Source organism: Rhinoderma darwinii, unplaced genomic scaffold, assembly GCF_050947455.1.
Source record: "Rhinoderma darwinii isolate aRhiDar2 unplaced genomic scaffold, aRhiDar2.hap1 Scaffold_436, whole genome shotgun sequence".
Lineage (NCBI taxonomy): Eukaryota > Metazoa > Chordata > Amphibia > Anura > Rhinodermatidae > Rhinoderma > Rhinoderma darwinii.
The window spans coordinates 118,981-145,770 of record NW_027463850.1 but is presented as its reverse complement, the minus strand read 5'-3'; the positions used below and the strand labels follow the sequence as shown (position 1 = coordinate 145,770).

Genomic DNA, 26,790 nt, shown 5'->3' with positions numbered 1-26,790 from the left:
ATCAGCTTCATCATATCAGTATCTGACCTATAGACATATATCACTTATCAGCTTCATCATATCAGTATCTGACCTATAGACATATCACTTATCAGCTTCATCATATCAGTATCTGACCTATAGACATATATCACTTATCAGCTCCATCATATCAGTATCTGACCTATAGACATATATCACTTATCAGTCAGCTTCATCATATCAGTATCTGACCTATAGACATATATCACTTATCAGCTCCATCATATCAGTATCTGACCTATAGACATATATCACTTATCAGCTTCATCATATCAGTATCTGACCTATAGACACAGATCACTTATCAGCTTCATCATATCAGTATCTGACCTTAGGACATATATCACTTATCAGCTTCATCATATCAGTATCTGACCTTAGGACATAGGACGTATCAGTGATCAGTAAACACTCCCTTTGCTCTATAGTTTTCTCATCTATTGGCATGATGGGAATTTGACGTGTCCGGAAATAAGAATATAAGTCGTATGGAGTGAGCGCTGGAGAAACAGCAATCAGAAAGATATTTACAGAACTGCACTCTTGGAAATCAGCAAGAATAATGGCCGTTACCTTCTGCATGCAGATGTCCGCAATGATGGAGAGCGGGATGGTGAGGCTGAGAGCCAAGGTGCCAACCAGGGACGAGGTCAGGAAACAGCCCCTGAAACACAGCAAAAGCTGAAACATAACCCATAGGGACAAACAATCCAGACATGTGAGCAGGAGACAGGGCGGCAGCACTGCGCACGCCCTGTGTGGTGGTCGGCAGCACGTTGGCTCCGTAGTCGCATTGTTGACTTGCAGCTCTTGGGTCCTGGATACCAATCTGCCCCAGGGAGACACCTGCTGGAGTTATTATCTTCTCCGTGTCTTCATGCGATAGGTTAAGTGGCTTCCTATGACATGGGCCCCGGCGTGTATGGCGGAGAGAGGGAAATTAGACGTCGCGCTATAGAAGTAATAGAAATAAAGGACTATGGGAGCTGAGAGGAGAGGGTCACACACGTACAAGTACGGGGGGGGGGGGGGGCAGATGTCGGGACAAGGATCCGGCTTCTTCTATTTAATGCCCATAAGTCTGGACGCGGCTTATTCCCCTCACCCCACTGTAATATACATGTATGTGGTGATGTTGAAGGACATGATCGCAGTTGTCTTACGTGTTTGGCCGCCATCTTGTGACGTGTTCTGATATATATGGAAATGACGGTCACTTAACAGGGTGAAGGGTTTGTAAACCTTAAGAAACGCGATGTCAGGGGGCAAATATCTTCTTACTACACTGGAGACCCCGGATACTCACTGCCCACCAACCGCTAACCATGAAGCTGCCGCCACAGACAACACGAAGGAACGCAAAACGTATTCATCAGCGGATCCACACCGTAAAAATCACAGACTGGGTAAAAAGACAGGAACACTCATCATTACATGGGGGGGACGCTGGACAGGAACACTCATCATTACATGGGGGGACATCTTGGATGCAGACCCTCAGATACTCACCACAGCCAGAGGAACTCAGATAAGACGGTGCCCACGAGGCCGTTGATCACCAGGTAGATCCAAACCAGTTTATTGGGGAACTCAAAAGCTTCAAACTCCGTGTAGTGCAGCAGAAAGAATCCCGGCCACAGGAGGAGGAGGTTAAAGAGGCCGACAAAGCCTGGAAGAAAGGACAGCAGCCATCACATGCAGCCACTGACGGGTTGCAGAGAACTTACCCCCCAGTAACCGCAGTCACAGGAGGCTCCCGGCAAGAATAATATTAAGAATAGTCTGAAAAATTTCTAATATACTTTGTGTTTGTAACAAGCCAGGCACCTGTGTGAGAAGGACCAGAACTCATTCACTGACAGCAAGCAGAGATCTGTAAAATGGTGAGGAATTGAAACACAAAGTCTATTAGAAAGTTGCAGGTCTTCTCAAGAAACAATTGTCAGGGATCATTAGCCTGTATATTGTTTGCAAAAACATTATTGCTTTATATCAGTATATTCCACAAAGATTTGTAAATGAAACAAGATGGAACCTGTATCAGGAACACGCCTATGGAGACACCGCCCCTGGAAGGCAAGAGGAGTGTACAGAAGAACTCACAGCTGAATAGAGCCAATGGGGCTTAAGCACGTCCCACATCTCTAGGGAGGAGACTTGTGTTTCTTTGTTCAATAAAGCTTAGTCTTCACTTCCTACTTCACTGAGGGAGGATCTGTACCACCATTTGTCTGCCTGGTATATTTCTTCCACGCATGCCCTCAGTTTCCAATTAACAGAGGTGGCTATTCGGTGTGAAATAACAGGGAAAAGGAAGTTTACCCTGACAATTGGCGCCCGAAACGTGGGGCTGCACTCGAGGGGATCTCGGAATCCGGACAACTGACAATCACAGGGTGAAACAGACGACCCTGGACTGCCCACTGAAGGAGCCTGATCACCTCCACAATAACACGGTAAGTCAGTTGATTTTATAAATCTTCGACTTTTCTGTGTTAGTGGACGGTCTTGTGGTAGTCTGTATAACCCTTGTCGATTGTCTGGATTAGCTCAGGCGACAGGAGTGAGGGTAATTCGGGACTAGATAGAAAATATAACCTGTTTTATACAGGGGCACGATAAGACGTGTGATAAGTCGTGAGTAATTTTACAGCGAGACCTGTGAGTTGCAGACTGAGAAATTGTAATATTTTGGCCAGACCACGGTGAACCGGTCACTAGAGGGTTGCAGACCAAAAGGTGTTATATAAATTACGTGAAGAATATAGACGGTTAGAATGGATGGTTTACGGTCCATATTCAAATCATCAGGATCACCCGTACGATCCTATTCGTATGATTTGGTGAAGCGAAGGGAAACCGTATGTGAGTAAAACGAAGAAATTGATGGAAGTGTGTGCGATCCATAGGGGAGGGCGGCTGCAAGCCGGAGACTGGGCGAAAGGTATTCAAGAGAACAAAAGGGAAGTTGTTAAGAAAGGCATTGTATGTTATATGTATTATAAACCACAGGACCAGCCGCCGCCCTGTAATGGCAGCAGTCCCTCATGTTGGGTGTCTCCTCATTGTGGGCAGCAAAATCCAATTCACAGCTGAGCAATGTGTTTCCTGTGGGAGAGGCCACCCCCCCACCCCCTGTTGAGGTCACGCCCGGCCCAATCAAATCAGTATGAAATGATAGCCTTGTTAATTTTGTCATTTCCCTCAGTAAAGAGCTGACCGCAACACATGCTGCAATGTTTTCTTCTATTCTAGATTCTGTCCCAGGGGTGCAGGATGCTGTGCACTGGTGAAAAGACACGTCATCAGAATATAGAGATGGTGGCCGACAGATTGGGCACAGTTACAGATTATGTGTTTGATGTTTTGAACGTAGAAAATTCCTATACAATAGTGTGATGAATGATTGCAGATATGTACGTTGTTTTGCCGGCATTGAAATTGATAAGATTGTGACAACAGAAGCTGTGAGGAGTGAGTGCGTGATCCCCTCCTGTAGAATGTGATGACTGATATCGATTGTGTGGGGGAGGGGGGCTGTGTGAAGTCTGAAAAGCAGACTGGTATATAGAGCGTGGACTGATGAGACAGGTGATTACAATATTGCACTGATTTTAGATCTATATTGTATGCTCTTATTTTTAACAGCAGTAATGTCTAAAAAAAAAAAAAAAAAAAAAAAAAAAAATTCTTAGTGTTTTGTGTATGGGGTTAAAATCTGTTTCTTTCTTTTTTCTGTGTAAAGGAAAGTTTCTTATCTTTGCGCATGCGCTGCTGTCCGTAACGTCACCCAGCGAGAAAAATATTACAGATCGCTGGATTGGTCTGCAAAAAGTTAAGTAACGCTGCATATTTATGTGTTATGATGTGATCAGATTTAATGTGTTTTGATGTTAATTCAAATGAATTAAAATACAGATATTGTGAGACACGGGGTCTTGATGATGTATGTGCCCCCTCTGTTCCCTATTCTTGTGTACAGCTTATTGGTTTGCAGTAATTAATATTACCAGATATATTATTTGCTGTGTTATTGAATAACTAATTACAATTGTTTTGTTTTTGTTTCCACACATGAGGCACGTGCTATGGTGCTGCCTAAATGTTATTTTTGAAAATGTGAGATGTTTTACAGGTAAATGATTGCAAGTCATTTTAAAGATAAAATGTATTTTTATTTTTGTCAGGAGAAAGTCATTTTTGTTCCAGGCTGTTGTGTATTACAGGGGGTTAAACTAGTGCCCCCCAGATAGAGTGTCCAACCTTATTATGTTGACATGTAGTTTTGAACCCTGCTACATTACATTCGCAGAATCCACAAAGGGGGGAATGGTGAAGGGACCGATCAGGTAGTTTTGTGTTTTATTTAGTTTTGAATTAATGAATTTGGTTCCAGGAGATCTACAAAATGTGTAAGAGACCATCCCCCTCCAGCAAATTTACACAAGAGGCCAAGGTCACTCACAGATGAGTCTTTACAGATTTAGTAGGGAAGGAGGTGAAAATTATCTGAACATTGTTAATTTTATGTAAAGATTTTAGTAATTTTTATTTGTTTTTGTATTAATCAAGTATTTACAGAACCTGATAAAAGTGAGATTCTCAAAGTATTCTGGATTATCAGATGAGTGTGGAGAAGTGTATAATATTTGTTTTTATTTTAGAGGATGAAGACGCCACCCCTTTGAAATGTTCTATCTATATGTGACATGGGGTTTTAATGTAAATTTGAAATGCATAAATACTTCATACAGTATGTACAAGACAGGATACAAGGCATCAGGTAAATTATCCAGAAACCACTCTCACCTGCTCATTCATCTCAAGGAGCGGAGCTGCAGGTGCTCGCTGAGGTTGTAACCTGGCAGAAGGTAAGACGGCCGACATTTACACTGACTCTAGGTACGCTTTTGGCATCGCCCACAATTATGGGCCCATTCATTGGTAGTAGGAACTTTATTGGATCATCGGGTAAGCCAATTGAGAGAGCAAGAGAAGACAGAACTGACAACAAGGGTATGTGCAGCCAGGTGTCAGTAAATTTGCTTGTCCCTGAATACAATAATGCCACCACTAGGTTTGTAGCAGCCGGCATGATGTGCGCACGGCATGACATAGGTAAAACAGCAAAGGTACCTGTGAAAAGTGCAGCCCGGCCAGATTACCCGAACCAGCGACTGCAGAACATACAACTACCCGAGGTAGAAGTGTATGACAATGTGCTCGTGTGTGTAGACCTGTTCTCAGGGGGGCCTGAAGCCCGGCCTGTATCTTCTCCACTGCAGAACATACAACTACCCGAGGTAAAAGTGTATGACAATGTGCTCGTGTGTGTAGACCTGTTCTCAGGGGGGCCTGAAGCCCGGCCGGTATCTTCTCCACTGCAGAACATACAACTACCCGAGGTAGAAGTGTATGACAATGTGCTCGTATGTGTAGACCTGTTCTCAGGGTGGCCTGAAGCCCGGCTGGTATCTTCCCCACTGCAGACGTTGTGTGTAAGTGACAGGGGAACAGTGTTCTCCCAAGTATTTAACTGGTGTTTGTACAATGATAAGATGTCAGCAGTTCTCCAGATGTTATTCCAAAGTTAGTTTGTTTAATAACGATATTCAAAAAGTGTTGTGGGAATATTACATACTGAGGTTAAGCTTTATGTAAAGTTCTGGATCAGCCTCAGCATTGGAGTATTGGAGGCGTCAGCATTATGTTTGTGTAAATGAGAACTTCTCATTGCAAGTAGATTCGCATTTGAAAATATTTTTGTTGTGAAAGGAAAATTTTATAGTAGAGAATTCTGTGCAGTGTATATGTGTATATATAGATATATAAAGAGGAGAATCAGTTTGTAGGTATCAGTTTTAGTTACTGACCAGTGTGAACGTTTAACATAAATCTGTCATTGTTAATGTTTTTCTGCTAATTAATTATCTGATTAAGATCAATTCCTGATTATACAATGAAAAAGCTTGTTCTCCACAGTAAGTCTCCAACTGGGAGCGGAAGGCGTGAGAACCAGAGTCTAACAGAATGTGGACGGATAAAGAAAGGTAAACCGGTAGCACCCAAGGCACTCTTGATGGCACTTGCATCGATGGTGTGTGACCTCACATATGCCCCAAGACTGCAAGGATCCATGTGGTAAGATCTAATTGTTATGTTCCAGGCTTTACAACTGTTGCTGCTAAATTCTGTTAGATTTGCCTACAGAACAGTCCTGGCAGACCGGTGCCAACCTTATCTTATACCTGCCTCCCACAAAGAGAACAGACCTTGAGAGGCCTTCCCAGGTAGAACGAACCAGAGTAGGGGGAGAAAAATTGGTTTGAGACACTTGTCAGATAAACATGTGGAATCTGTGTATATTTCTGTGAATAGGATCTGTTCCAGGTAATCAGCTGAGAATAAGACATAAATCCTGCTGGAAAGTGTAACACCAAGTTCAAATACAATGTACCCAGTAATTACACGTCTTCTAGGTGCCCTCTCCAGTGGAACAGATTAATTTTTCTTATAGAAAGGTGTTTTATGTGGTTTAAGGGCCTGTCATTATTATTGTATGTACTTAGAACAACGTTTATAGTGTATGCGGATGATGTAATCACCAGATTAGCATTTATTTTAACAATTGACAAGGTTTGGGTCCCCGGCATGTGCCAGTAAATACGAATTAAAAGACTTTTAATATGATGAACTCCATCACTGAGATGCGGCAGGCACAGCCGGAGCCAGTACAACGCGTTTGTCATGAACTGACGGCAGTGTCACAATTCTAAGCAGCCGTGCAGACAAGTAACTTACCGGAGGAAGAGGACAGATGCGGAGGGTTTGTGGTAGTCACAATAAAATTCCACTAAGCCGCCTACGTGGGATCTCACCCCAGGCTCACAGCATGAGGTGCTATGTACAGCCCTGTGACGTATACTAAAAGAGACGGTGTCTGACAGATGAGAAGGACCAAACCAAGTCCTGATGACATCAGCAAAGATCAAGGTAAAGACCAAAGACCAGAGTGAATCCGTCAGCAGGATCAAGTGTTTTAATAAGTAAGTGACCAGGTGGAGGATAATAATAAATCCCCCACTGGACACCACCGTACAGTCTGACTCCACAGAAGACAGGAGAAGGAGAGGACGATGATGTACAGGACTGGCAATGAACTGATGGGACCCAAAACCTGAGGGTGATAGCATGAGATTGGTGATAGCATTATATTATTAGTTGAGGCCCTATTGTTTATATTGTCTGAGGTTTATAATTATAATGTGTGTAAATATGCCACGGCCCTGCAAATTACAATCTGAGGAGTTTTATGTGGAGGTGTGAGGTGAAGGTCACTGGTTGTTGTCACTCATATGTAAGAAGTACATGGCAGCAATGAGAGCCCGGAGGTTTATGTTACCCGGGTGTCTTTAGGTTTGGGGAAGATGCTGCCCATGACCTGTTATATCTGCAGGGGTAAAAGTCCCATGAGGACAGTAAGTGACAGTGCGACAATTATTACCATTAATAAAAATGTAGACTGGATTAATTATATATATTACAACCAGCAGCGGTTTGTAGATTATACCAAGACAACCATCCTGTATCCAGAGGAGAATAGGGACAGTTAGGACCACTCCGAAACCTTGGAAGTCCAGGTACAAAGGGGGGTTACTCATAAGGAGTGGCTCGTCTCAAGCTGGTGAAGAAATACAAAACCCCTACCCGCCTTGTTCGAGTGGTCAGTTACTAGGCAAGACTCAGGGATAGAGTAATAATGTTTTTAGGGGGGACTGTCAGGGATCATTAGCCTGTATATTGTTTGCAAAAACATTATTGCTTTATATCAGTATATTCCACAAAGATTTGTAAATGAAACAAGATGGAACCTGTATCAGGAACACGCCTATGGAGACACCGCCCCTGGAATGCAAGAGGAGTGTACAGAAGAACTTACAGCTGAATAGAGCCAATGGGGCTTAAGCACGTCCCACATCTCTAGGGAGGAGACTTGTGTTTCTTTGTTCAATAAAGTTTAGTCTTCACTTCCTACTTCACTGAGGGAGGATGTCTACCACCATATGTCTGCCTGGTATATTTCTTCCACGCATGCCCTCAGTTTCCAATTTACAGAGGTGGCTATTCGGTGTGAAATAACAGGGAAAAGGAAGTTTACCCTGACAAAATCTGTGCCCTTCTGCAGCCAATTTACCTTCATCATTCGTCAGGATCTATAAGAACGCAGCAGCTTTGATCATTCTCCTCCCGTTTTGTGTCTACAGCTCCTGTCCAGACAGTAGTATGATCCTGCAGTCACGTGTTATTCCCAGCTACCTCCAACCTACAGACACATGACTGAAGGATCAAACCACTCAGGCTGTAACCATGGAGACACATAGTCGTCTGTACAGGAGCTGTAGACACAAAACGGGAAGAGATTTTTAATCAGAAGACTATTTCCAAGGGTGATTCATTTAGTATTTTAGATGCAGAGGAGGAGGAGATGGCTCCAGAGGGGAGGAGGTCGGTGCCGAAATAAAAAACTGCAGCGCCAACAACTCCTGGACCCGTCAGTCTGGACACGACTGGGGCAGCCAATGGGATGACAGCAGCCCATTAGTCAGAACAGCGGCGTGTGCGGCACCGCTCATTTACAGAAGGGGGGAAATGTCGGTTTTCTTCCTTTTATAGACAGTCGATCAGATAAGACATCAACAATTGTAATCTGTTGTCATTCAAAAAGGACAATACTCACCAAAAAACATGGGGATATCGAGCTTCTCCTCCCGGTCCACCTTTCTTTTTATCATGACAATGTAAACCGCATACAGGACGGCGCCGAGCAGCGACCACAGAGAACCTGGCGGGAAATACAGGAATGTTAGAGCTGTCAGATGTCACAATGTCAGGACAAAGAGGGCTGGGCAGGGATCCGCCGTGCAGGGATCCACCGCACAGGCCGGGCAGGGATCCGCCGCACAGGCCGGGCAGGGATCTATTGTGTGCTGTATATGACCTTTGTACAACGTATGATCTCTATGTGTACAGTCATATAGGCAATATCACCGAGCAGAAAAGATGGAGGGATCTACTATGAAGCAAGACAGGGATCTACTGTGTGTTGTATCGGACCGGTGTACAATGTATGTCACCAGGAGGGACAAGGACTGTCTGGCAATTGGTAGTAAACAGATTATATTTGGTGCTGATCTACAGTCAGTGATTACTATAAAACCGGCATTCAGAGATCTGCTCACAATTGCCCCAGGTACCGAGAGTGTCCGGCTGATCGGACAGCTCTCTCTCGTCAGAAAAATAATAATTTATGGAAGAGAACTTGAAATCGGTGACCCTGGACTCGGAAGTCCTGCTGAACATTCACCTATAGTGTCCTTGTCTCTGGAGTTTTCAGATCCCGATAAGCTGACGAGCACCACGCCGCCAATACTGCAACCAAAAACAAGGGAGGTAAAAAACGAGCAGAGCGGGGGGATAGACCTGACAGGAACGCTCCACTGTTCAGGGTGAGGAGGTGGGAATATTAATAGAATCTCTCACCTCAAGACGACAGCCAGCAATTTGGAGAGAGTGAAGCGGTCGCCGCTGTTACTGGGAAAGATGGACGCCAAGATCAGTGTGAAAAGCCCTGAAATAAAGACCTGAGGTTCAGAACGATGGCACCCCCACTGGTGGAGCAGTCCCCCACTCAGGTCTCCCAGTTACAGACGGTCTAACTACGAGGTGCAAACATGAACCTACCGGACGTGGACGAAATGATGTTCACAATGGCGACCTGCGTGTCCGACAGCGCCTCCTGATAGGAATAATTGGCCAAGAACCACTGGGAATAGGAAGGAATAACACAACATGTCTACAGGTCTATTCACACTGCACATAATCCCCACAGATAATGCAGAGCCCAGGCTGACCAATACTGAGCATAAAGGCCAAGTCATCCGAAGATGAAGGCTCCTCCCACCGCGTCAGCTGCCACCGGCGATAACATCAAGACTCTTACCACAAAGCAGAAGAAGAAACTGATCTTGGCCACTTGGCAGATGGTGAATTTTCCGCTAGTTCTCAGCCCCAGCTCGCTGTCCCGGACTGGCAAGTGTGACATGCGGGATAATTTGGCTTCCAGGGCCTGACTTGACGGGAGCTGCCGCACTTCCATCAGGTTACTGAATCGAACACGTGGCTTTTTGTCTGCTAAAAATGAAAAAATACCCTATAAAATGTATGTGAAGGCAGCGATCCGGCAGAACCTCACACTAAAGGCGACTCGTGCAAAATAACCTGCAACCACAAGTGAGGACGGGGGAGAATCTGCAGAAGAACCGTAGGAGATCCCATAGACCAGCATCTAAAGACATATATATATATATACACACACACACACATACATACACACACACACACACACTGAGAAGGTATCAGGGAAGGCTATACACTAGTCCGTCTCAATGAATTAGAAGATCACCAGAAAGTTCATTTATTTCAGTAACGCAATTCATAAAGTGTCTCTCGTATATTCTATAGATTCATCACACACAGAGGGATTTCCAGCAGTTTTCTCTTGTAATGTTGATGATTATGGGAACAGTTACTGAAAACCAAAAATTTAGTGTCTCAGAAGATGAGAATATTATAAAAGCCAAATATCAAAAATTATTTTTACTACAGAAATGTCGTCCTACTGAGAAGTCTGTCCAGTATCTGCCCCCAATACTTGGCCAGGGCTCTGACTCTGCATGAATTACTGCATCAATGTGGCGTGGCATGGAGGTGATCAGCCTGTGGCACTGCTGAGGTGTAATCAATGTGGCGTGGCATGGAAGCGATCAGCCTGTGGCACTGCTGAGGGGTTATCAATGCTGCGTGGCATGGAGGTGATCAGCCTGTGGCACTGCTGAGGGGTTATCAATGCGTCGTGGCATGGGGGCGATCAGCCTGTGGCACTGCTGAGGGGTTATTAATGCTGCGTGGCATGGAGGCGATTAGCCTGTGGCATTGCTGAGGGGTTATCAATGCGGTGTGGCATGGAGGTGATCAGCCTGTGGCACTGCTGAGGGGTTATCAATGCGGCGTGGCATGGGGGCGATGATCCTGTGGCACTGCTGAGGTGGTCTCAATGCGGCGTGGCATGGGGGCGATGATCCTGTGGCACTGCTGAGGGGTAATGAAAGCCCAGGTTGTATGATCGTGGCCTTCAGCTCGTCTGCATTGTTGGGTCTGGTGTCTCTCATGTTCCTCTTGACAATACCCTATAGATTCTCTATGGGGTTTAGGTCAGCTGAGTTTTCTGGCTAATCAAGCACAGTGATTGACACTAAAAATAAAGAGTGGCTCCTCCTACAAGATATGCCCCGCCCACAGACACGGAGCTGTTCAGTCTGTCCACAAGCAGTAATAGAAGCAGATAAAAGGTAAGAGAGGAACGTCAAACAACAGAGGAGAATCCTCAAACTGACAACAAAAAACCTTGAAAATACAATGGGTGGAAGTTGTGTCCCCCAATAACTGAACAAGGAAGGAATTTTATGGCGAGTACTCGAAAAATCCTGGGTTTTCCGTTCGTTACATTGGGGGGACACTAATATGGGTGTCCCAGAGAAGTCCCCAGGGGTGGGTACAGAAGACAGGACATGGTCAGCTATTTCACAGATCCCTGCAAGACCTTGTGACCCAAGGAAGCGCCTGCAGAGGCAAAAGGTGTCCACCTGAGAGAACTCGACCAAAGTGTGCAGAGGAGACCACGTGGCCGCCCTGCACAACTGAAGGGCAGAGGCCTGATAGCGCACAGCCCAGGAAGGTACAACCACTGTGGTAGAGTCAACAATCATTCAAATCCAGCAAGCAATGGTGGTCTTAGAGGCTGCCAAATTCACCCTGGGACCCTCCGGGTGATGAACGGGGAATAAGAGCTCCGGAAGCAAGCAGTGATAGAATGGTAAGTCCTCAAGGCACAGACAACATCCAGGTTGAGGAGGGAAGACTGGTAGACAGAAAAAAAAAAAAAAGACAAAACGATATCCTCACTCATGTGGAAAGTGGACACAACCTTAGGCAAAAAAGGCGGCAGCGTGCGGAGAACTGCCGTGTCTTGAGGAGTCAGAAAAGAAGAACGGACAAAGATGGAGGTCACCGCGACCAGAAAAAAAAACACTTTCCAGGACAGAGAACAAAGGGAGCCGACTGTAAGACATCCAAAACCAAAATTTAAATCCAAAGAGGGAATTGGAGGATGATAAGAGGGGCCTTAAATGCCAATGGGTGACTGAATAAGATGGAGCTTCTGGGAGCGGAGTGCCAAGCCCTGCTCCAGACCACCCTGCAAAAAAAGGAGACTCCTGGATAGAGAAAAATGAAAGGGGGAAGCTTGCGATCCTCACACAAACGAAGGCAGGCTTTCCAGGTACGATGGCAAATGCAGGCTAAAGAAGGCTTCCTAGCCTTGAGCATAGTGAAAATAACCCTCCGAGAGACCAAGAGCCCTCAAAATCCACACCGTTAAACGTAATGACCTGGTAGAAGAGAGGTTCCTAGAGAGAAGGTCGGGACGGAGAGGCCACGAGGCCCGCGTACCAACAACAGCGCGGCCAATCTGTGCATATCAGAATAGCCGGAATCCCTTCTGCCTAGAGCTGGTGGAGGAGCCCCAACTGGAAAGGAAGAGGAGGGAGCATGTACAAGAGACTGAAAACGGACCACGGTGCCACAAGAGAGTCAACGGCGCAGGCCTCCGGATGTTGTGCTCGGGAGATGATGCAGGGGACCTGGCGATTGAACCTGGAGGCCATCAGGTCCACATCCAGGTGACCCTACCTGACATATCTGGTCGAAGACCTCCTGGCATAGAGACCACTCCCCAGGAGCCACCTTTTCGCGACGGAGAAAGCCTGCAACCCAGTTGTCGACCCGAGGAATGTGTACCGCAGTCAGAGGCAAACGTGAGCTTCCGCCCAGGCCAGTATTTTTGCGATCCTTGATTATCACCGACAAGCTGCAAGTGCCACCCTGGCGATTTAGATAAGCCACGGCCGGAGCATTGTCCGTTTCACCACACACCGGGTGTGCGGACAGCAACTCTGTCCAGTGCAGCAGGCACAGGAAAATCGCTCTCAATTCCAGAAGGTTGATGAGAAAGGAGGATAACCGGAGACCACAGCCCCTGAGCTGTGAGGTTCAAAAAGCTGCCCCACCATCCCTTGAGACTTGCAAACGTGGAGAGGATGAACTTCAAATCCAAGGATCTGTTTCCATGGGAGAGGATCGACCATTGAAAAGGGTGCATTTGGAACTGCGCAAAGGGAATGGTCTTGATCGAGGTCACCATGGTCTCGAGAACTGTTTAGCTGTCTGCAAGAAACGAATCTCATCCTGAAGAATCGATAGATGCTCTGGAGGAAGGAAAACCTTCACAGAGCGAGTGTTGAAGGCGACCCCCAAGAACACAATCTGCTAGGACAGAGACAGGCAAGATTTGGATCGGTTGACAATCCTACTGAACCATCTCATTGTCCACCCTGGAGTAGGACTTGATCAGGATGTCGTCCTAGTACGGGGTGACCAACACCATCCTGGTGCGAAAGAGCGCCATCACAATGGAGAAAATCTTCATAAAAAGACTCCCGGGCCAGTGACCAGACCGAAGGGAAGGTCCACGAATTAATAATGAAGGGACGGTACCGCAAAAATAGCTGGCGAGTTTGGTAAATAGGAATGTGATTATCCGCGTCCTTGATGTACACTGAGGAAAAAAATTACCCATTCCATGGAAGAAATGACAATTCGCAGTGATTCCATCCGAAAATTATGAACTCGAACATGTGGGTTAAAACATTTGAGGTCCAGGATGGACTGAACCGAGCCGTATTTTTTTGGCACGACAAACAGGTTGGAAAACAAACTCTGGAACCTTTGGTTCGAGTGTACCGGAATAATGACACCTTGAAGGAACAGTCAATAGCTCAAAAAAAATAAAAAAATAAAAGGCTGAAAGAAACGCTCTGGAGGGAGGCGGACAAATTTTATTTTATATCTCCTGCACCCAGGCGTCCGAAATGTGAGAGCACCTTGAAAAGCGGGAGCATTCCCCCCACCCGAGGAGACTTGAAGGTGTAATGGCTGCAGACTGAATTCTTCACTCACTCCTCGATCGCAGACCTCTGTCTTCTGGCCAGCATCTCCCTTTAGGTGACGCCAGCACTCGCGGCCACTCTGCAGTGTCCGCTTGGGTGCGCGCTCGTTCCCAGCCTTAAAGGGCCAGCGCGCGCAAATGCAAACAACTACCAAATTATCCCCAGATCACCCTTGACTATAAAAAGGGCTCTGCCCTTCCACTCTTTGCCTGAGCATTGTTGTGCATTGATATGTTAGTCTTAGCAAATGGTCCCTTAGTGTTATCCTGTTCCCAGTGTTCCCATATCCTGCTTCCTGTATCCCATGCGGTGTTTGTTCCGGTGTCTTATCCAGTTGGCGTCGTGTTGAGTCCACTGCCACGCCTGCTGTAATACACCACGTCTGGTGTCACCTACCACTTCAAATTCCATCTGTGACAAAGCCTCTGCTACTGTCTGGACTATTACAGGTACCCTTGTACCAAGGACTTTGCATAGACATTATGGACTGTTTGGCCACCTGCTACTCGCTACGGCGGTGTGGCCCAGTGGGACCACATTCCCACAGATCGTGACCGTACGCTCAGGCCGTGGACCCCGCTGATTAACCCAAGACCATGACAACTTCACAAATAATGCAGGTAGACATGCGAGACCTCCGATCACAACAAGACCAACTCCTCCAGACTGTGAACGCTATTGCACATCGTCTGGATACTCAAGTTGCAGTATTCACGGTACCGGCTCCTGTTGCTCCCCCTGCTACACCTCCTGTCAGTACCGAACCCAGATTCTCCCTGCCACTACCTCCTCGCTACTACGGGGACGCTAGAACCTGCAGGGAATTTCTAAACCAATGCCAAATCCAGCTCAGGCTGCACGCAAGGCCATTTCCTTCGGATGACGCAAGGATGCCCTTCAGAATCTCCCTCCTTACTGGCAACGCCCGGGCATTTGGGAACGTCATAGACCAGAGACCCGTGACTTAGTGTTTCTTGCAGACTTTCCCTACAGTATTTGAAGAACCTGGGAGAGTCTCTTCTGCAGCTGCATCTCTGCTGACCCTTTGCCAAGGAGACCTCTGCGGGAGAGTACGCAATTTGGCCCCATACCCTGGTTGCAGAACTGGCCTGGAACAATGAGGCCTTGATGGCTACCTTCTGAGAGGGACGGTCCTCCGATATTAAAGACAAGCTTGCCGCTCAGAATCTGCCACCTACCCTGGATGATCCCATTTTTCTGGCCACCCGGATTGATATGAGGATCCAGGAGCGGTCCCAAGAGGTTTGCAGGGACAGAAGATTCCCTAGGCTGGCTCCTACTTTCCCACAACCCCTGCTGCCCTCATCAGTTGTTCCACCAGAGGAACCTATGTCAGTGGACCGTCTCAAATGGTCAGTCTAGGAGAGACAACGCAGATGCACTTCGGGACTCTGTCTGTATTGCAGCCTCGAAGGCCATTTTGTGCAATGGTGTCCCCTGAAGCCAAAATACTCCAGCGCCTAGGATTGGTTGGAGAGACAACCCTCCGGGGAGGACTTTTGTTAGTTTGGCAGACAGGAGGAGAACTCTTCGCTGGGGACACAGCGCCAAATTGGCTGGGCACGCTGGTGTTTGTAAGACTAGAGACATGATTGCTCGTAATTTCTGGTGGCCCACTCTGCCCAAGGATATTGTGGACTATGTCTCTTCCTGCACGGTCTGTGCTTCTAATAAAGCTGCCCACTCGAGACCTGCCGGCCTGCTCCAACCTCTACCTGTGCCTAACGCTTCCTGGCAGCACATTGCGATGGACTTTGTCACTGACCTTCCTCCCTCAGCAGGATGCAATACTGTCTGTGTGGTGGTGGACCAGTTCTCGAAGATGGCACATTTTATCCCACTAAGGCCTACCTTCTGCTCCAAAACTGGCAAATCTCTTCATCCTACATATCTTCCGCTTGCATGGCTTGCCTCTTCATATCGTGTCTGATCGTGGGGTTCAGTTCTCCTCAAAATTCTGCAGAGTTCTCAGTAAACTCCTGGATGTGAGATTGGACTTTATCAGCTTATCACCAATGGCCAAGTCGAGAGGATCAACCAGATCATGGAGAATTATCTTCGTCACTGCTTCTCCGTGCAGAATGATGACAGCTTCTTCCCTGGGCCTGAATTCTCTTATAACAACCACACGAGAGTCCACTACTTCTACGCCATTCTACATTGTGTACAGTCAACATCCACGAATCCCACTTCCTGCTACATCTCAGATACCTGCAGCTGACTCTGCGTTTGGGGACTTTTTACACATTTGGCTACAGAGCAGGTCCTCTATTCTACTGGCAGTCGACCGCATGAAGTGAAAAGCTGATACACAAAGAAGAGCGCCGCCTCCGTTTCCTTCTGGAACCAAAGTCTGCCCGTCCTTAAGGAATATTAGTTTGAAGGTGCCCGCATACAAATTTGCTCCCAGGTTCCTCTGACCTTTTGAGATCCTGCAAAAGATAAACCCCGTCTCCTATAAGCTTCGGCTGCCTTCTACCCTCAGAATCCTCAACTCCTCTCATGTGTCTCCCCTGAAGCCTGTGATCCTGAACCACTACAGTAAAGTTCCTAGTCCTGCGGTTCTTCTGATGTGTTCGAAGTGAAGGAGATTCTGGACTACAAGAGAGTAGGAGGAAGGACTTTCTATTTAGTGGCCTGGAGAGGGTTTGGTCCAGAGGAGAGATCCTGGGAGCCAAAAGAGAACCTTAATGCCCCTACCTTCATAAAAATTCTCTCATGCTCTGGACCCAAGAAGAGGGGGCGTAAGGGGGGGGGTACTGTAACGGCCACGGTCCGATGTCGTCAAACTCATGCTTTGACAGCCGCGACCGCAGACCTGTCTTCTGGCCAGCGTCTCCCTCCACTCTGCTAGGTTACGCGCTCGTTCCCGGCCTTAAAGGGCCAGCGCGTGCACATGCAAACAATTACCAAATTATCCCCAGATTATCCCTGGACTATGAAAGAGGCTCTGTCCTTACACTCCTTACCTGAGCGTGGTTGTGTATTCCCATGTTAGTCTTAGCAAATAGTCCCTTGTGTTATCCTGTCCACAGTGTTCCCGTATCCTACTACCTGTATCCCATGCCGTGTTTGTTCCGGTTTCTTATCCAGTGTTTGGGTCGTGTTGTGAAACCTGCCACCCCTGCTGTAACACACCACGTCTGGTATCATCCGACACATCTGGCGTAATCTGCCACATCAAATTCCATCCCTGCCAAAGCCTCTGCTACTGCCTGGACTCTTACAGCTACTCTTGTACTAAGGACTTTGCATAGACTTTATGGCCAGCTGCTACTCCGCTACGATGGTGCGGCCTAGTGGGTCCACATACCCACAGATCGTGACAGAACAAGGTTTGGCCTTCTTGTACTGGCAAGACTGCGGTCTGGAAGAAGTGGTGTTGGAGAACCCACGAGATGACCGAAAATGAGGACCCACATTTTTGAGTAGTTTGTTTGACCCGGTTTTGAGGAAGATAGGTGCTCTTGCCAACCCTAGCCTCTGGGATCATTTCGTCCAATCTAGGTAGGTTCAGCAGACTAAGCTTTAAGCCAAGCAGTGCTGCGGACAGCAACAAAAGAGGTTAAGGGCCAAGTTACCAGCATCGTATAGGAGGTTGGACGAATGAAGGGGAGACAGATCCACCGGTTTCTCAGGAGGGCCCGATAGCAGGCCAGGACTGTTTGTGCGCCCATTCATTGATAGCAATGTTAACCCAAACAGAAGAAAAATCGGATGAAGGGAATAGCCACAGTCCACATGATCTTTGAAGGAAGTTCAGTCCGCCTTAGGCAAAGTAGTAGACCTGGCTAAACAAGAAACAGGAGGATCTACCTCCGGAGACCTAACAAATTAGGAAGAATTCCCTTCTTGAAAAAGGTAGAGAACATCCAGATGGCTAAAGTGAGAAAACTTCTTGTCCAGATGTTACCATTCCGTAAAGACAATACCTTCAAGTTGAGGCTGAAGAAATGGAGTCAGTTGAAGGGGAAGAAGCAAAATCAGTATGCGTCAAGGACAGCTGTAATTAGTACCTCCACAGGTGGAGAGGGTCGGAATCAGACAGTGCCCGAGACAAAACCTCTCTGGGGGAGAACTACCAGACCTCACCTGTGGTGGGGGAGGTGAAACAAAAGAGGACGGTGAAAGCGAAAGCAGACGAGAGGACCTGGTTCACTTTCTGGGTCTACCGCTAGAGGAAAAGATGGACAGAGAGTCCAGATGAGGATAGGTAGAACAGGAGTTCAGGGAAGGGCAAGTAGACATTCTGCCCAAGATGGACTAAATGATGTTCTCTAGGTTATCAACCGTTCCGAAAAGAGAATGAGCTCATTCAGGATCCAGACCCATCGTACCAGGGGTGAGCAATACTGGGGGTGGCGGGGGTGCAGGAGCCGCAGGCGTTTGGCCGGGAGGTCGGCACGCATCGCATAAGGGAGTAGACTGAGCACAAGGAAACTTAGTACTGCACTTGGAACAGGCAGAATAAATTGTTAGAATTGTTATGGTGGTTTGGCTTCAGGGTTCTACCCCCGCGTCTGACTGCGCCTCCGGCCTGTGCATGACGTGTGCGATTGCAACCCCCGGCCGTGCGTGTGACTATGACCCCCGGGCGTGTGTGGCGTGTAATTGTGACCCCCGGGCGTGTGTGGCGTGTAATTGTGACCCCCGGGCGTGTGTGCCGTGTAATTGCGACCCCCGGGCGTGTGTGCCGTGTAATTGCGACCCCCGGGCGTGTGTGAGAACTGTGATTGCGACCCCCGGGCGTGTGTGAGAACTGTGATTGCGACCCCCGGCCGTGTGTGAGAACTGTGATTGCGACCCCCGGCCGTGTGTGAGAACTGTGATTGCGACCCCCGGCCGTGTGTGAGAACTGTGATTGCGACCCCCGGCCGTGTGTGAGAACTGTGATTGCGACCCCCGGCCGTGTGTGAGAACTGTGATTGCGACCCCCGGCCGTGTGTGAGAACTGTGATTGCGACCCCCGGCCGTGTGTGAGAACTGTGATTGCGACCCCCGGCCGTGTGTGAGAACTGTGATTGCGACCCCCGGCCGTGTGTGAGAACTGTGATTGCGACCCCCGGCCGTGTGTGAGAACTGTGATTGCGACCCCCGGCCGTGTGTGAGAACTGTGATTGCGACCCCCGGCCGTGTGTGAGAACTGTGATTGCGACCCCCGGCCGTGTGTGAGAACTGTGATTGCGACCCCCGGCCGTGTGTGAGAACTGTGATTGCGACCCCCGGCCGTGTGTGAGAACTGTGATTGCGACCCCCGGCCGTGTGTGGGACGTGCCATTGCGACCCCCGGCCGTGTGTGGGACGTGCCATCGCGACCCCCGGCCGTGTGGGACGTGCCATCGCGACCCCCGGCCGTGTGGGACGTGCCATCGCGACCCCCGGCCGTGTGGGACGTGCCATCGCGACCCCCGGCCGTGTGGGACGTGCCATCGCGACCCCCGGCCGTGTGGGACGTGTCATTGCGACCCCCGGCCGTGTGGGACGTGTCATTGCGACCCCCGGGTGTAGACTTGTATCTGTATATATGACGAGGCGCTTCGAGCCACTTCTCTGTATACAGCGGGTGGGACACTCTACTCACGTTTCTCATTATTCTGATTATTTGATGTGGAGACCTCTTCATTCTGAAGGTCATGAAACTTGATGGGTACATAGAGGGGTTCACTCTGTAAGAGAGACGGCAGGTTAGCGGGTGAGATGACACTACAGGCCGCTCACAGGCCCCCATTATAGACCGGCCCCTTCGTCTCCCGATGGAGGACGAGACACCACCAGGAGAGAGAGCTGCACAGGTCACGTCCTCACCAGGGTGTGATTCACCGAGCGATCGGCTGCGCACGCGGGGAAATAACCTTCAACATCTGCAAACTGAGACGGAAATGCAGCTGTAAGCATCAGTAATGTCCTCCCTGCAACGACCGCTGCATTACTACACAATAAATACACGCTGAAGTATGGAACTGCTGCTCAACACTGCTACATCACTCATTCACGTCTTCTCCCGATTATCTAACCCCCCCCCCATCTTCCGGCCGTCCATCATAACAATTCAGATCTACCCGCCCTACATCTCATATCCACACATCCCCCGCCCCATGCATCTTCCGCTCTGCCCCCTCACACTACATACAGGACCCCTCGTTTCTAGAAATCACCCCGCAATCCAAACACTGAGCTAAAGATTCCCAACATCTATCCCATAAACCTTATATAGATTGTAAGCTCCTGTGGTCAGGAGTGAGCATCAACACACAAGGGGAAAATAGTTTACAAAAGAATGGGGGCTCCACATTACCGATATGTGATGTAAACTGGGGTAACACCGTACGACAGAGCCACGTGACGAGGACGAACCCCACTACATGGAGAAAAGTATGTGCCCGCGGCCCTGTAATAGGACGTCACTGGGGGAACAAGTCAGTTCCGGAAAAGTCTCCCCTCCTGGATCTTCCCCCATCACCTGTGACTGATATTATAAAGCGGAAGGAACTGCCGCAACTCAGCCACGAAGTGCAGACCACGTAAAGTGAGAGAGCGGGGGGGACGAATGCTGAGGAGCAAGTGCAGAAAAGTCACCACTGACTCCATAACTGCAGAGCACAGACCTCCTCTGGTATTAACATCCGCGCTGTGCCCGGGAGCTTCATGGCACGGGGGCCGAACATCACCAAGCACAATGCCCAGCGTCAGATGGAGGGGGGTAAAGCCACCGCCACTGGACTCTGGAGCACCGTGTTCTGTGGAGTGACACTTCTCTATGTGACGTGTTCTGTGGAGTGACGCTTCTCTATGTGACGTGTTCTGTGGAGTGACGCTTCTCTATCTGACGTGTTCTGTGGAGTGACGCTTCTCTATATGACGTGTTCTGTGGAGTGACGCTTCTCTATCTGACGTGTTCTGTGGAGTGACGCTTCTCTATGTGACGTGTTCTGTGGAGTGACGCTTCTCTATCTGACGTGTTCTGTGGAGTGACGCTTCTCTATGTGATGTGTTCTGTGGAGTGACGCTTTTCTATGCGACGTTCTGTGGAGTGACGCTTCTCTATGTGACGTGTTCTGTGGAGTGACGCTTCTCTATCTGACGTGTTCTGTGGAGTGACGCTTCTATGTGACGTGTTCTGCGGAGTGACGCTTCTCTATGTGACGTGTTCTGTGGAGTGACGCTTCTCTATGTGACGTGTTCTGCGGAGTGACGCTTCTCTATATGACGTGTTCTGTGGAGTGACGCTTCTCTATCTGACGTGTTCTGTGGAGTGACGCTTCTCTATCTGACGTGTTCTGTGGAGTGACGCTTCTCTATGTGATGTGTTCTGTGGAGTGACGCTTTTCTATGCGACGTTCTGTGGAGTGACGCTTCTCTATGTGACGTGTTCTGTGGAGTGACGCTTCTCTATCTGACGTGTTCTGTGGAGTGACGCTTCTATGTGACGTGTTCTGCGGAGTGACGCTTCTCTATGTGACGTGTTCTGTGGAGTGACGCTTCTCTATGTGACGTGTTCTGTGGAGTGACGCTTCTCTATGTGACGTGTTCTGCGGAGTGACGCTTCTATATGACGTGTTCTGTGGAGTGACGCTTCTCTATGTGACGTGTTCTGTGGAGTGATGCTTTTCTATGACGTGTTCTGTAGAGTGACGCTTCTCTATATGACGTGTTCTGTGGAGTGACGCTTCTCTATGTGACGTGTTCTGTGGAGTGATGCTTTTCTATGACGTGTTCTGTAGAGTGACGCTTCTCTATGTGATGTGTTCTGTAGAGTGACGCTTCTCTATATGACGTGTTCTGTGGAGTGACGCTTCTCTATCTATAGTGTATGTATCTAGAGTAGTATTGAAGTAAGAGAAAAAACGGGATAAACGGCGCTGCTTGTAAAGGTACGGTTTATTAGAAGGATGCTACGCGTTTCGGCGCCGGACCGGCGTCTTCATCAGGCATTTGCCTGATGAAGACGCCGGTCCGGCGCCGAAACGCGTAGCATCCTTCTAATAAACCGTACCTTTACAAGCAGCGCCGTTTATCCCGTTTTTTCTCTTACTTCAATATTACTTTGGCATCTCCACGGGGATTGCGTCCGGGATTGGCAGCAGCTATTGATACAAATTACATGCCGGTAATTTGCCACTGAACAGGTGAGCATTTATGTACCGTTTTTTTTGCTCCTTATACTATTGATCACGCCACTTGGCGCCGTGTCTCCCTTTTTGCTTTTTTTCCTAGTATCTAGAGTAGTGTACGTGTGTATGTAGAGTGCAGTGTATGTATGTATGTATGTAGAGTATGTATGTATGTAGAGTATGTATGTATGTAGAGTATGTATGTATGTATGTATGTAGAGTATGTATGTATGTATGTATGTAGAGTGCAGTGTATGTAAAGTATGGAAATATCCATCTAATCATTTATTGAATCCAGTCATCTCGGACCACACAGAAATATTGCAGAAAACTCACCAGTGTTGAGCGTCGTCCTCGCAGGCGTTTTGTGCACTGCTGTCTCCACGGCCGCCAGATCACAAATCCCAGCAAATACAAAACAAACATAGAAGTCTTCGCAAAAGTGCTGAAAAAAGGTTTGTTGAACTCCTGAAATATGTACTAAAGAAAGAAAAAGGCCGATAGAGACGCCCAGAAGACTGGAGGTTATTGGATATAAAACTTCTACAATAAACATCTGATATGGTGAAAGGGATCCGCCCCCGACGCGTACACCGGGAGACGCGGCCCGCCCCCGACGCGTACACATTGGGAGATGCGGCCCGCCCCCGACGCGTACACATTGGGAGACTCGGCCCGCCCCCGACGCGTACACCGGGAGACTCGGCCCGCCCCCGACGCGTACACCGGGAGACTCGGCCCGCCCCCGACGCGTACACCGGGAGACTCGGCCCGCCCCCGACGCGTACACCGGGAGGCTCGGCCCGCCCACGACACCGGGAGGCTCAGCCCGTCCCCGACACCGGGAGGCTCAGCCCGCCCCCGACACCGGGAGGCTCAGGCCGCCCCCGACACCGGGAGGCTCAGCCCGCCCCCGACACCGGGAGGCTCAGCCCGCCCCCGACACCGGGAGGCTCAGCCCGCCCCCGACACCGGGAGGCTCAGCCCGCCCCCGACACCGGGAGACTCAGCCCGCCCCCGACACCGGGAGACTCAGCCCGCCCCCGACACATGCATAAAGGCGGATATGATTCTCTCTATACATAGTTTTCTTACTCACAGAAGTCAACTCGGAAGAAGCCACCCAGATCACATCCACCAGTAAGAGTACAAGGATTCCCAGCAACAGGCGTCTGCGCGGCAAACTGGAACTGCCAGGAGAGATCACGCGATTCATAATGTAAACCTGACCATGTGCCACCGGCTGAAAAACAGAATGACGGAACAGTCACCCCTGGCAAAGACATCAGCTGAAAAAGCCATTATAGCAGTATATAGGAGGCAAGAGGATGAACCAGCAGCACGAGGAGTGAGTGAGTGAGTGTGTGTGTGTGTGTGCATATATATATATACACACACACACACACGTTTTTTACAGCTTGAAAGATGGCTGGAAATAGCCCGTGTGAACATCCCCTACAGCTCCCAGAAACCAGAATGAAGATGCAGAGTTATAAGCAGTAGAAAATTATTGGGTCGGATCTTGTGCGGCCTTGGACACAAGGAAGTGAAAATTTCAGGTACGTAAATGTTAGTCCTACGGCAGCACTTACACAGAGGACTTAGGCCCTGTTCACACAGATTTTTGCTGCGGCAAAAAAATAGCCGAAATTGCCAATTGATCTCGATGGGAGGTGGAGGCGTTTTTTTCCCACGAGCAAAAAAAACGCTCACGGGAAAAAGAAGCGACATGCCCTATAATGAGGCGTTTTCCTTCTCAAAAACCCCATTGAAATCAACGGGAGACTGAAATAAATGTGTTTTGAACACGCAAGTTTGCCGTGATTTGACACGTTTTTTGCCAAAAAACACTCGCGGTTATTCCCTCTGTCGAAGAAATAGCTAAAAAAAAAAAAAACTGCGCCAAAGACCGCGTCAAAAAACGAGTAAAAAGAAAACCCGCATGTGGTGCAAAACCACTTAAAAAAAAAAATAAAGATTTTCCCAGGCAAAATTTTCTGCCTGCAAAAAGCTGTGTGTGAACATACCCTTATAGCGCAGCGCACCCAGGCAGGGAAGACGCAGAGGTGGATATGAAGCGTGAAATCTTGACCTCCTGATCTGTAATCCACCCGGCAACAGCTGACTGGCTAGAACTATTCCCTTTATTGTGTCCGTGAAATTGAAGCAATGATGGCGCAGAACTCCCGAAGGGTTGGGGGTGCTGTAGACGTCTTTTTTTCCATGAAGTAGGTTCAGGTTTGAGGACGGCTCTGGACTTGGAAGGATCACTTCCGGATTTACAAAGCATTCAGAAAGTCTTCAGGCCCTTTCAATTTTTTCACATTTTATTATGTTGAGGTCTTGTGCTAAACTAAAAAAAATAAAAATGTTCCCCATCAATCATTCTGCCCTCAATATCCCATAATGACCAAGTGAAAACAGAATGTTAGTCATTTTTGCTGATTTATTGAAAAGGAAAAACTACAATCTGACATTTTAGAAGTCTTCAGGCCCCGTTGCTCAGGACTCGGGTGGAGCTCCTTTGGCAGTGATAACGGCCTCCAGTCTTCTTGAGTTTGATGATCGGTTTAGACCTGGATTTGGGGATTTTCTGCCGTTCTTCTTTGCCGATCCTCTCCACTCTGTCAGGTCGGATTGGGACGTCGGTGGACGGACATTTTCAGGTCTTTCCAGAGATGTTCGATTGGGTTCAAGTCAGGGGCCTGGCCGAGTGTGGTCGGTCCCCCGCCGCCTCTCCGGTGTTGTCTTGGCTGTGTGCTTAGGGTCACTGTCTTGTTGGAGGGTGAACCTTCGACCCAGTCTGAGGTCCAGAGCACTCCGGATCAGGTTTTTATTAATATCTCTGTACTTTGCTCCATTTATCTTTCCCATGATCCTGACCAGCCTCCCTATCCCATCCGCTGAAGAACACCCCCACATCATGCTGCCCCCACCACCACCATGCTTCACTGTAGGGATGGTATTGGGCAGGTGATGGGCAGTGACTGGTTTCCTCCAGACATGACCCTTAGAAATGAGGCCAAAAAAGTTAAATCTTGGTTTCATCAGACCACAGAATCTTGTTTCTCACAGTCTGAGGTCCTTTAGGTGCTTTGTTGTAACTTCCAGGCGGCTTTCATGTGTCTATTACTCAGGAGAAGCTTCTTTCTGACCGCTCTGCCATAAAGCCCAGATTGGTGGAGTGCTGCAGTGACGGTCGACCTTCTGGAAGGTTCTCCCATCGGCACAGAGGATCTTTGGAGCTCAGCCAGAGTGAACATTGGGTTCTTGGGCACCTCTCTTACCAAGGTCCTTCTTCCCCAATTACCTAGAGCTGGCCGCCCCACCATCTAAGTAGAGTAATGTTCCAAACTTCCTCCATGTAAGAATCATAAAGGCCTCTGTGCTTTTGGGAACTTTCAGTGCAGCAGACATTATTTTGTCCCTTCCTCCAGATCTGTCCCTCCACACAATCCTGTCTGAGCTCTACAGGCAGCTCTTTCCTCCTCATGGGTTGGTTTTTGCTCTGATATACATGGTCAGCTGTGAAACCTTATATAGACAGGGGCATGTCTTTCCAAATGCTGTCCAATCAAATGAATTTACCAAAAGGTGGATACAATCAAAGCGTAGAAACATTTAAAAAATGATCTAGAGAAACGAGAGACCCCGGAGCTAAAATGTCATGTGTCTTAGTAAGGGGTCTGAATACTTCGGTCCCTGTGAAATTTGAGCTTTTCATTTTTAACAAATTTGCAAAAATATGTTTTCACTTTGTCATTATGGGATATTGAGTGCAGAATGAGGGGGGAAAACTTGAAAATTTCTAATTTTAGCACAAGGCCTCAACATAACAAAATGTAAAAAAGTGAAAGGGTCAGAAAACTTTCAGATCGCTTTGAGTTAGAAGGAACCCTGGCCTGGTTCTCAGAAGGACAGCGTCAGTAAGAAATCTCAGCTACGGGACCTTAGAGGACAAGGCTTGTATTTCACCAATTCCTCTGGCCGATGTTATGGTCTCTAGAAACAAAGTCTTAAATGAAAGCGACTTCGGAGAGGCTTCCACAATTGGTTCAGAGGGAGGATTACATAGGTGACTAAAGACAATAGAAAGGTCCCACGATGGTCTATGGAATATAGGTCTCAGTCTATTGATGCCCTTGAAGAATCTGGACACCAAGGGGTGAAGAGGAAACTTTCCATGGAGAAGGCAGTAATTGCTGTTATATGAACTTTTAGCGTGTTTGGCTGGAGGCCCTTCTCGTAGCCTTGTAAAAACTGAAGAAAAGAAGTCACATGAGCAAGAGGTCTGTTTATCTGGAAACACTAAGATAAGAATAGTGTATATTCCAGGTGCAGGAATAGACTTGAGGTACTCGGTTTCCTAGAGGCTGGTGGAGTGTTCACCACCTCTTCAGAAGGGACTTTGGATCTTAAAAGAGACTCTGTCACCACATTATACGTGCCCTGTCTCCTACATAAGGAGATCGGCGCTATAATGTAGATCACAGTGGTCCTAGTAATAAAGAGGC

At 48.1% G+C, this 26,790-nt stretch overlaps 1 protein-coding gene across 8 annotated transcripts in view; it reads right to left on the bottom strand.

Annotated features, from left to right (window-relative positions):
• The window catches only part of SLC35F5 (solute carrier family 35 member F5), a 118,830-nt gene that overhangs the window by 57,920 nt on the left and 34,120 nt on the right, over positions 1-26,790 (bottom strand). For 2 of the 8 annotated variants that reach the window (XM_075848622.1, XM_075848615.1), the window contains 11 exons: positions 23,376-23,519; positions 22,613-22,756; positions 19,971-20,033; positions 19,747-19,831; positions 10,022-10,212; positions 9,763-9,844; positions 9,562-9,649; positions 9,386-9,450; positions 8,759-8,863; positions 1,531-1,690; positions 595-685 (listed from right to left, as the gene is read on the bottom strand). In XM_075848622.1, coding sequence (XP_075704737.1) covers positions 595-685; positions 1,531-1,690; positions 8,759-8,863; positions 9,386-9,450; positions 9,562-9,649; positions 9,763-9,844; positions 10,022-10,212; positions 19,747-19,831; positions 19,971-20,033; positions 22,613-22,756; positions 23,376-23,492 — 1,191 coding nt within the window. In that variant the 5' untranslated portion in view covers positions 23,493-23,519. The other 6 variants (XM_075848616.1, XM_075848617.1, XM_075848619.1 and 3 more) reach the window with 6 other exon arrangements.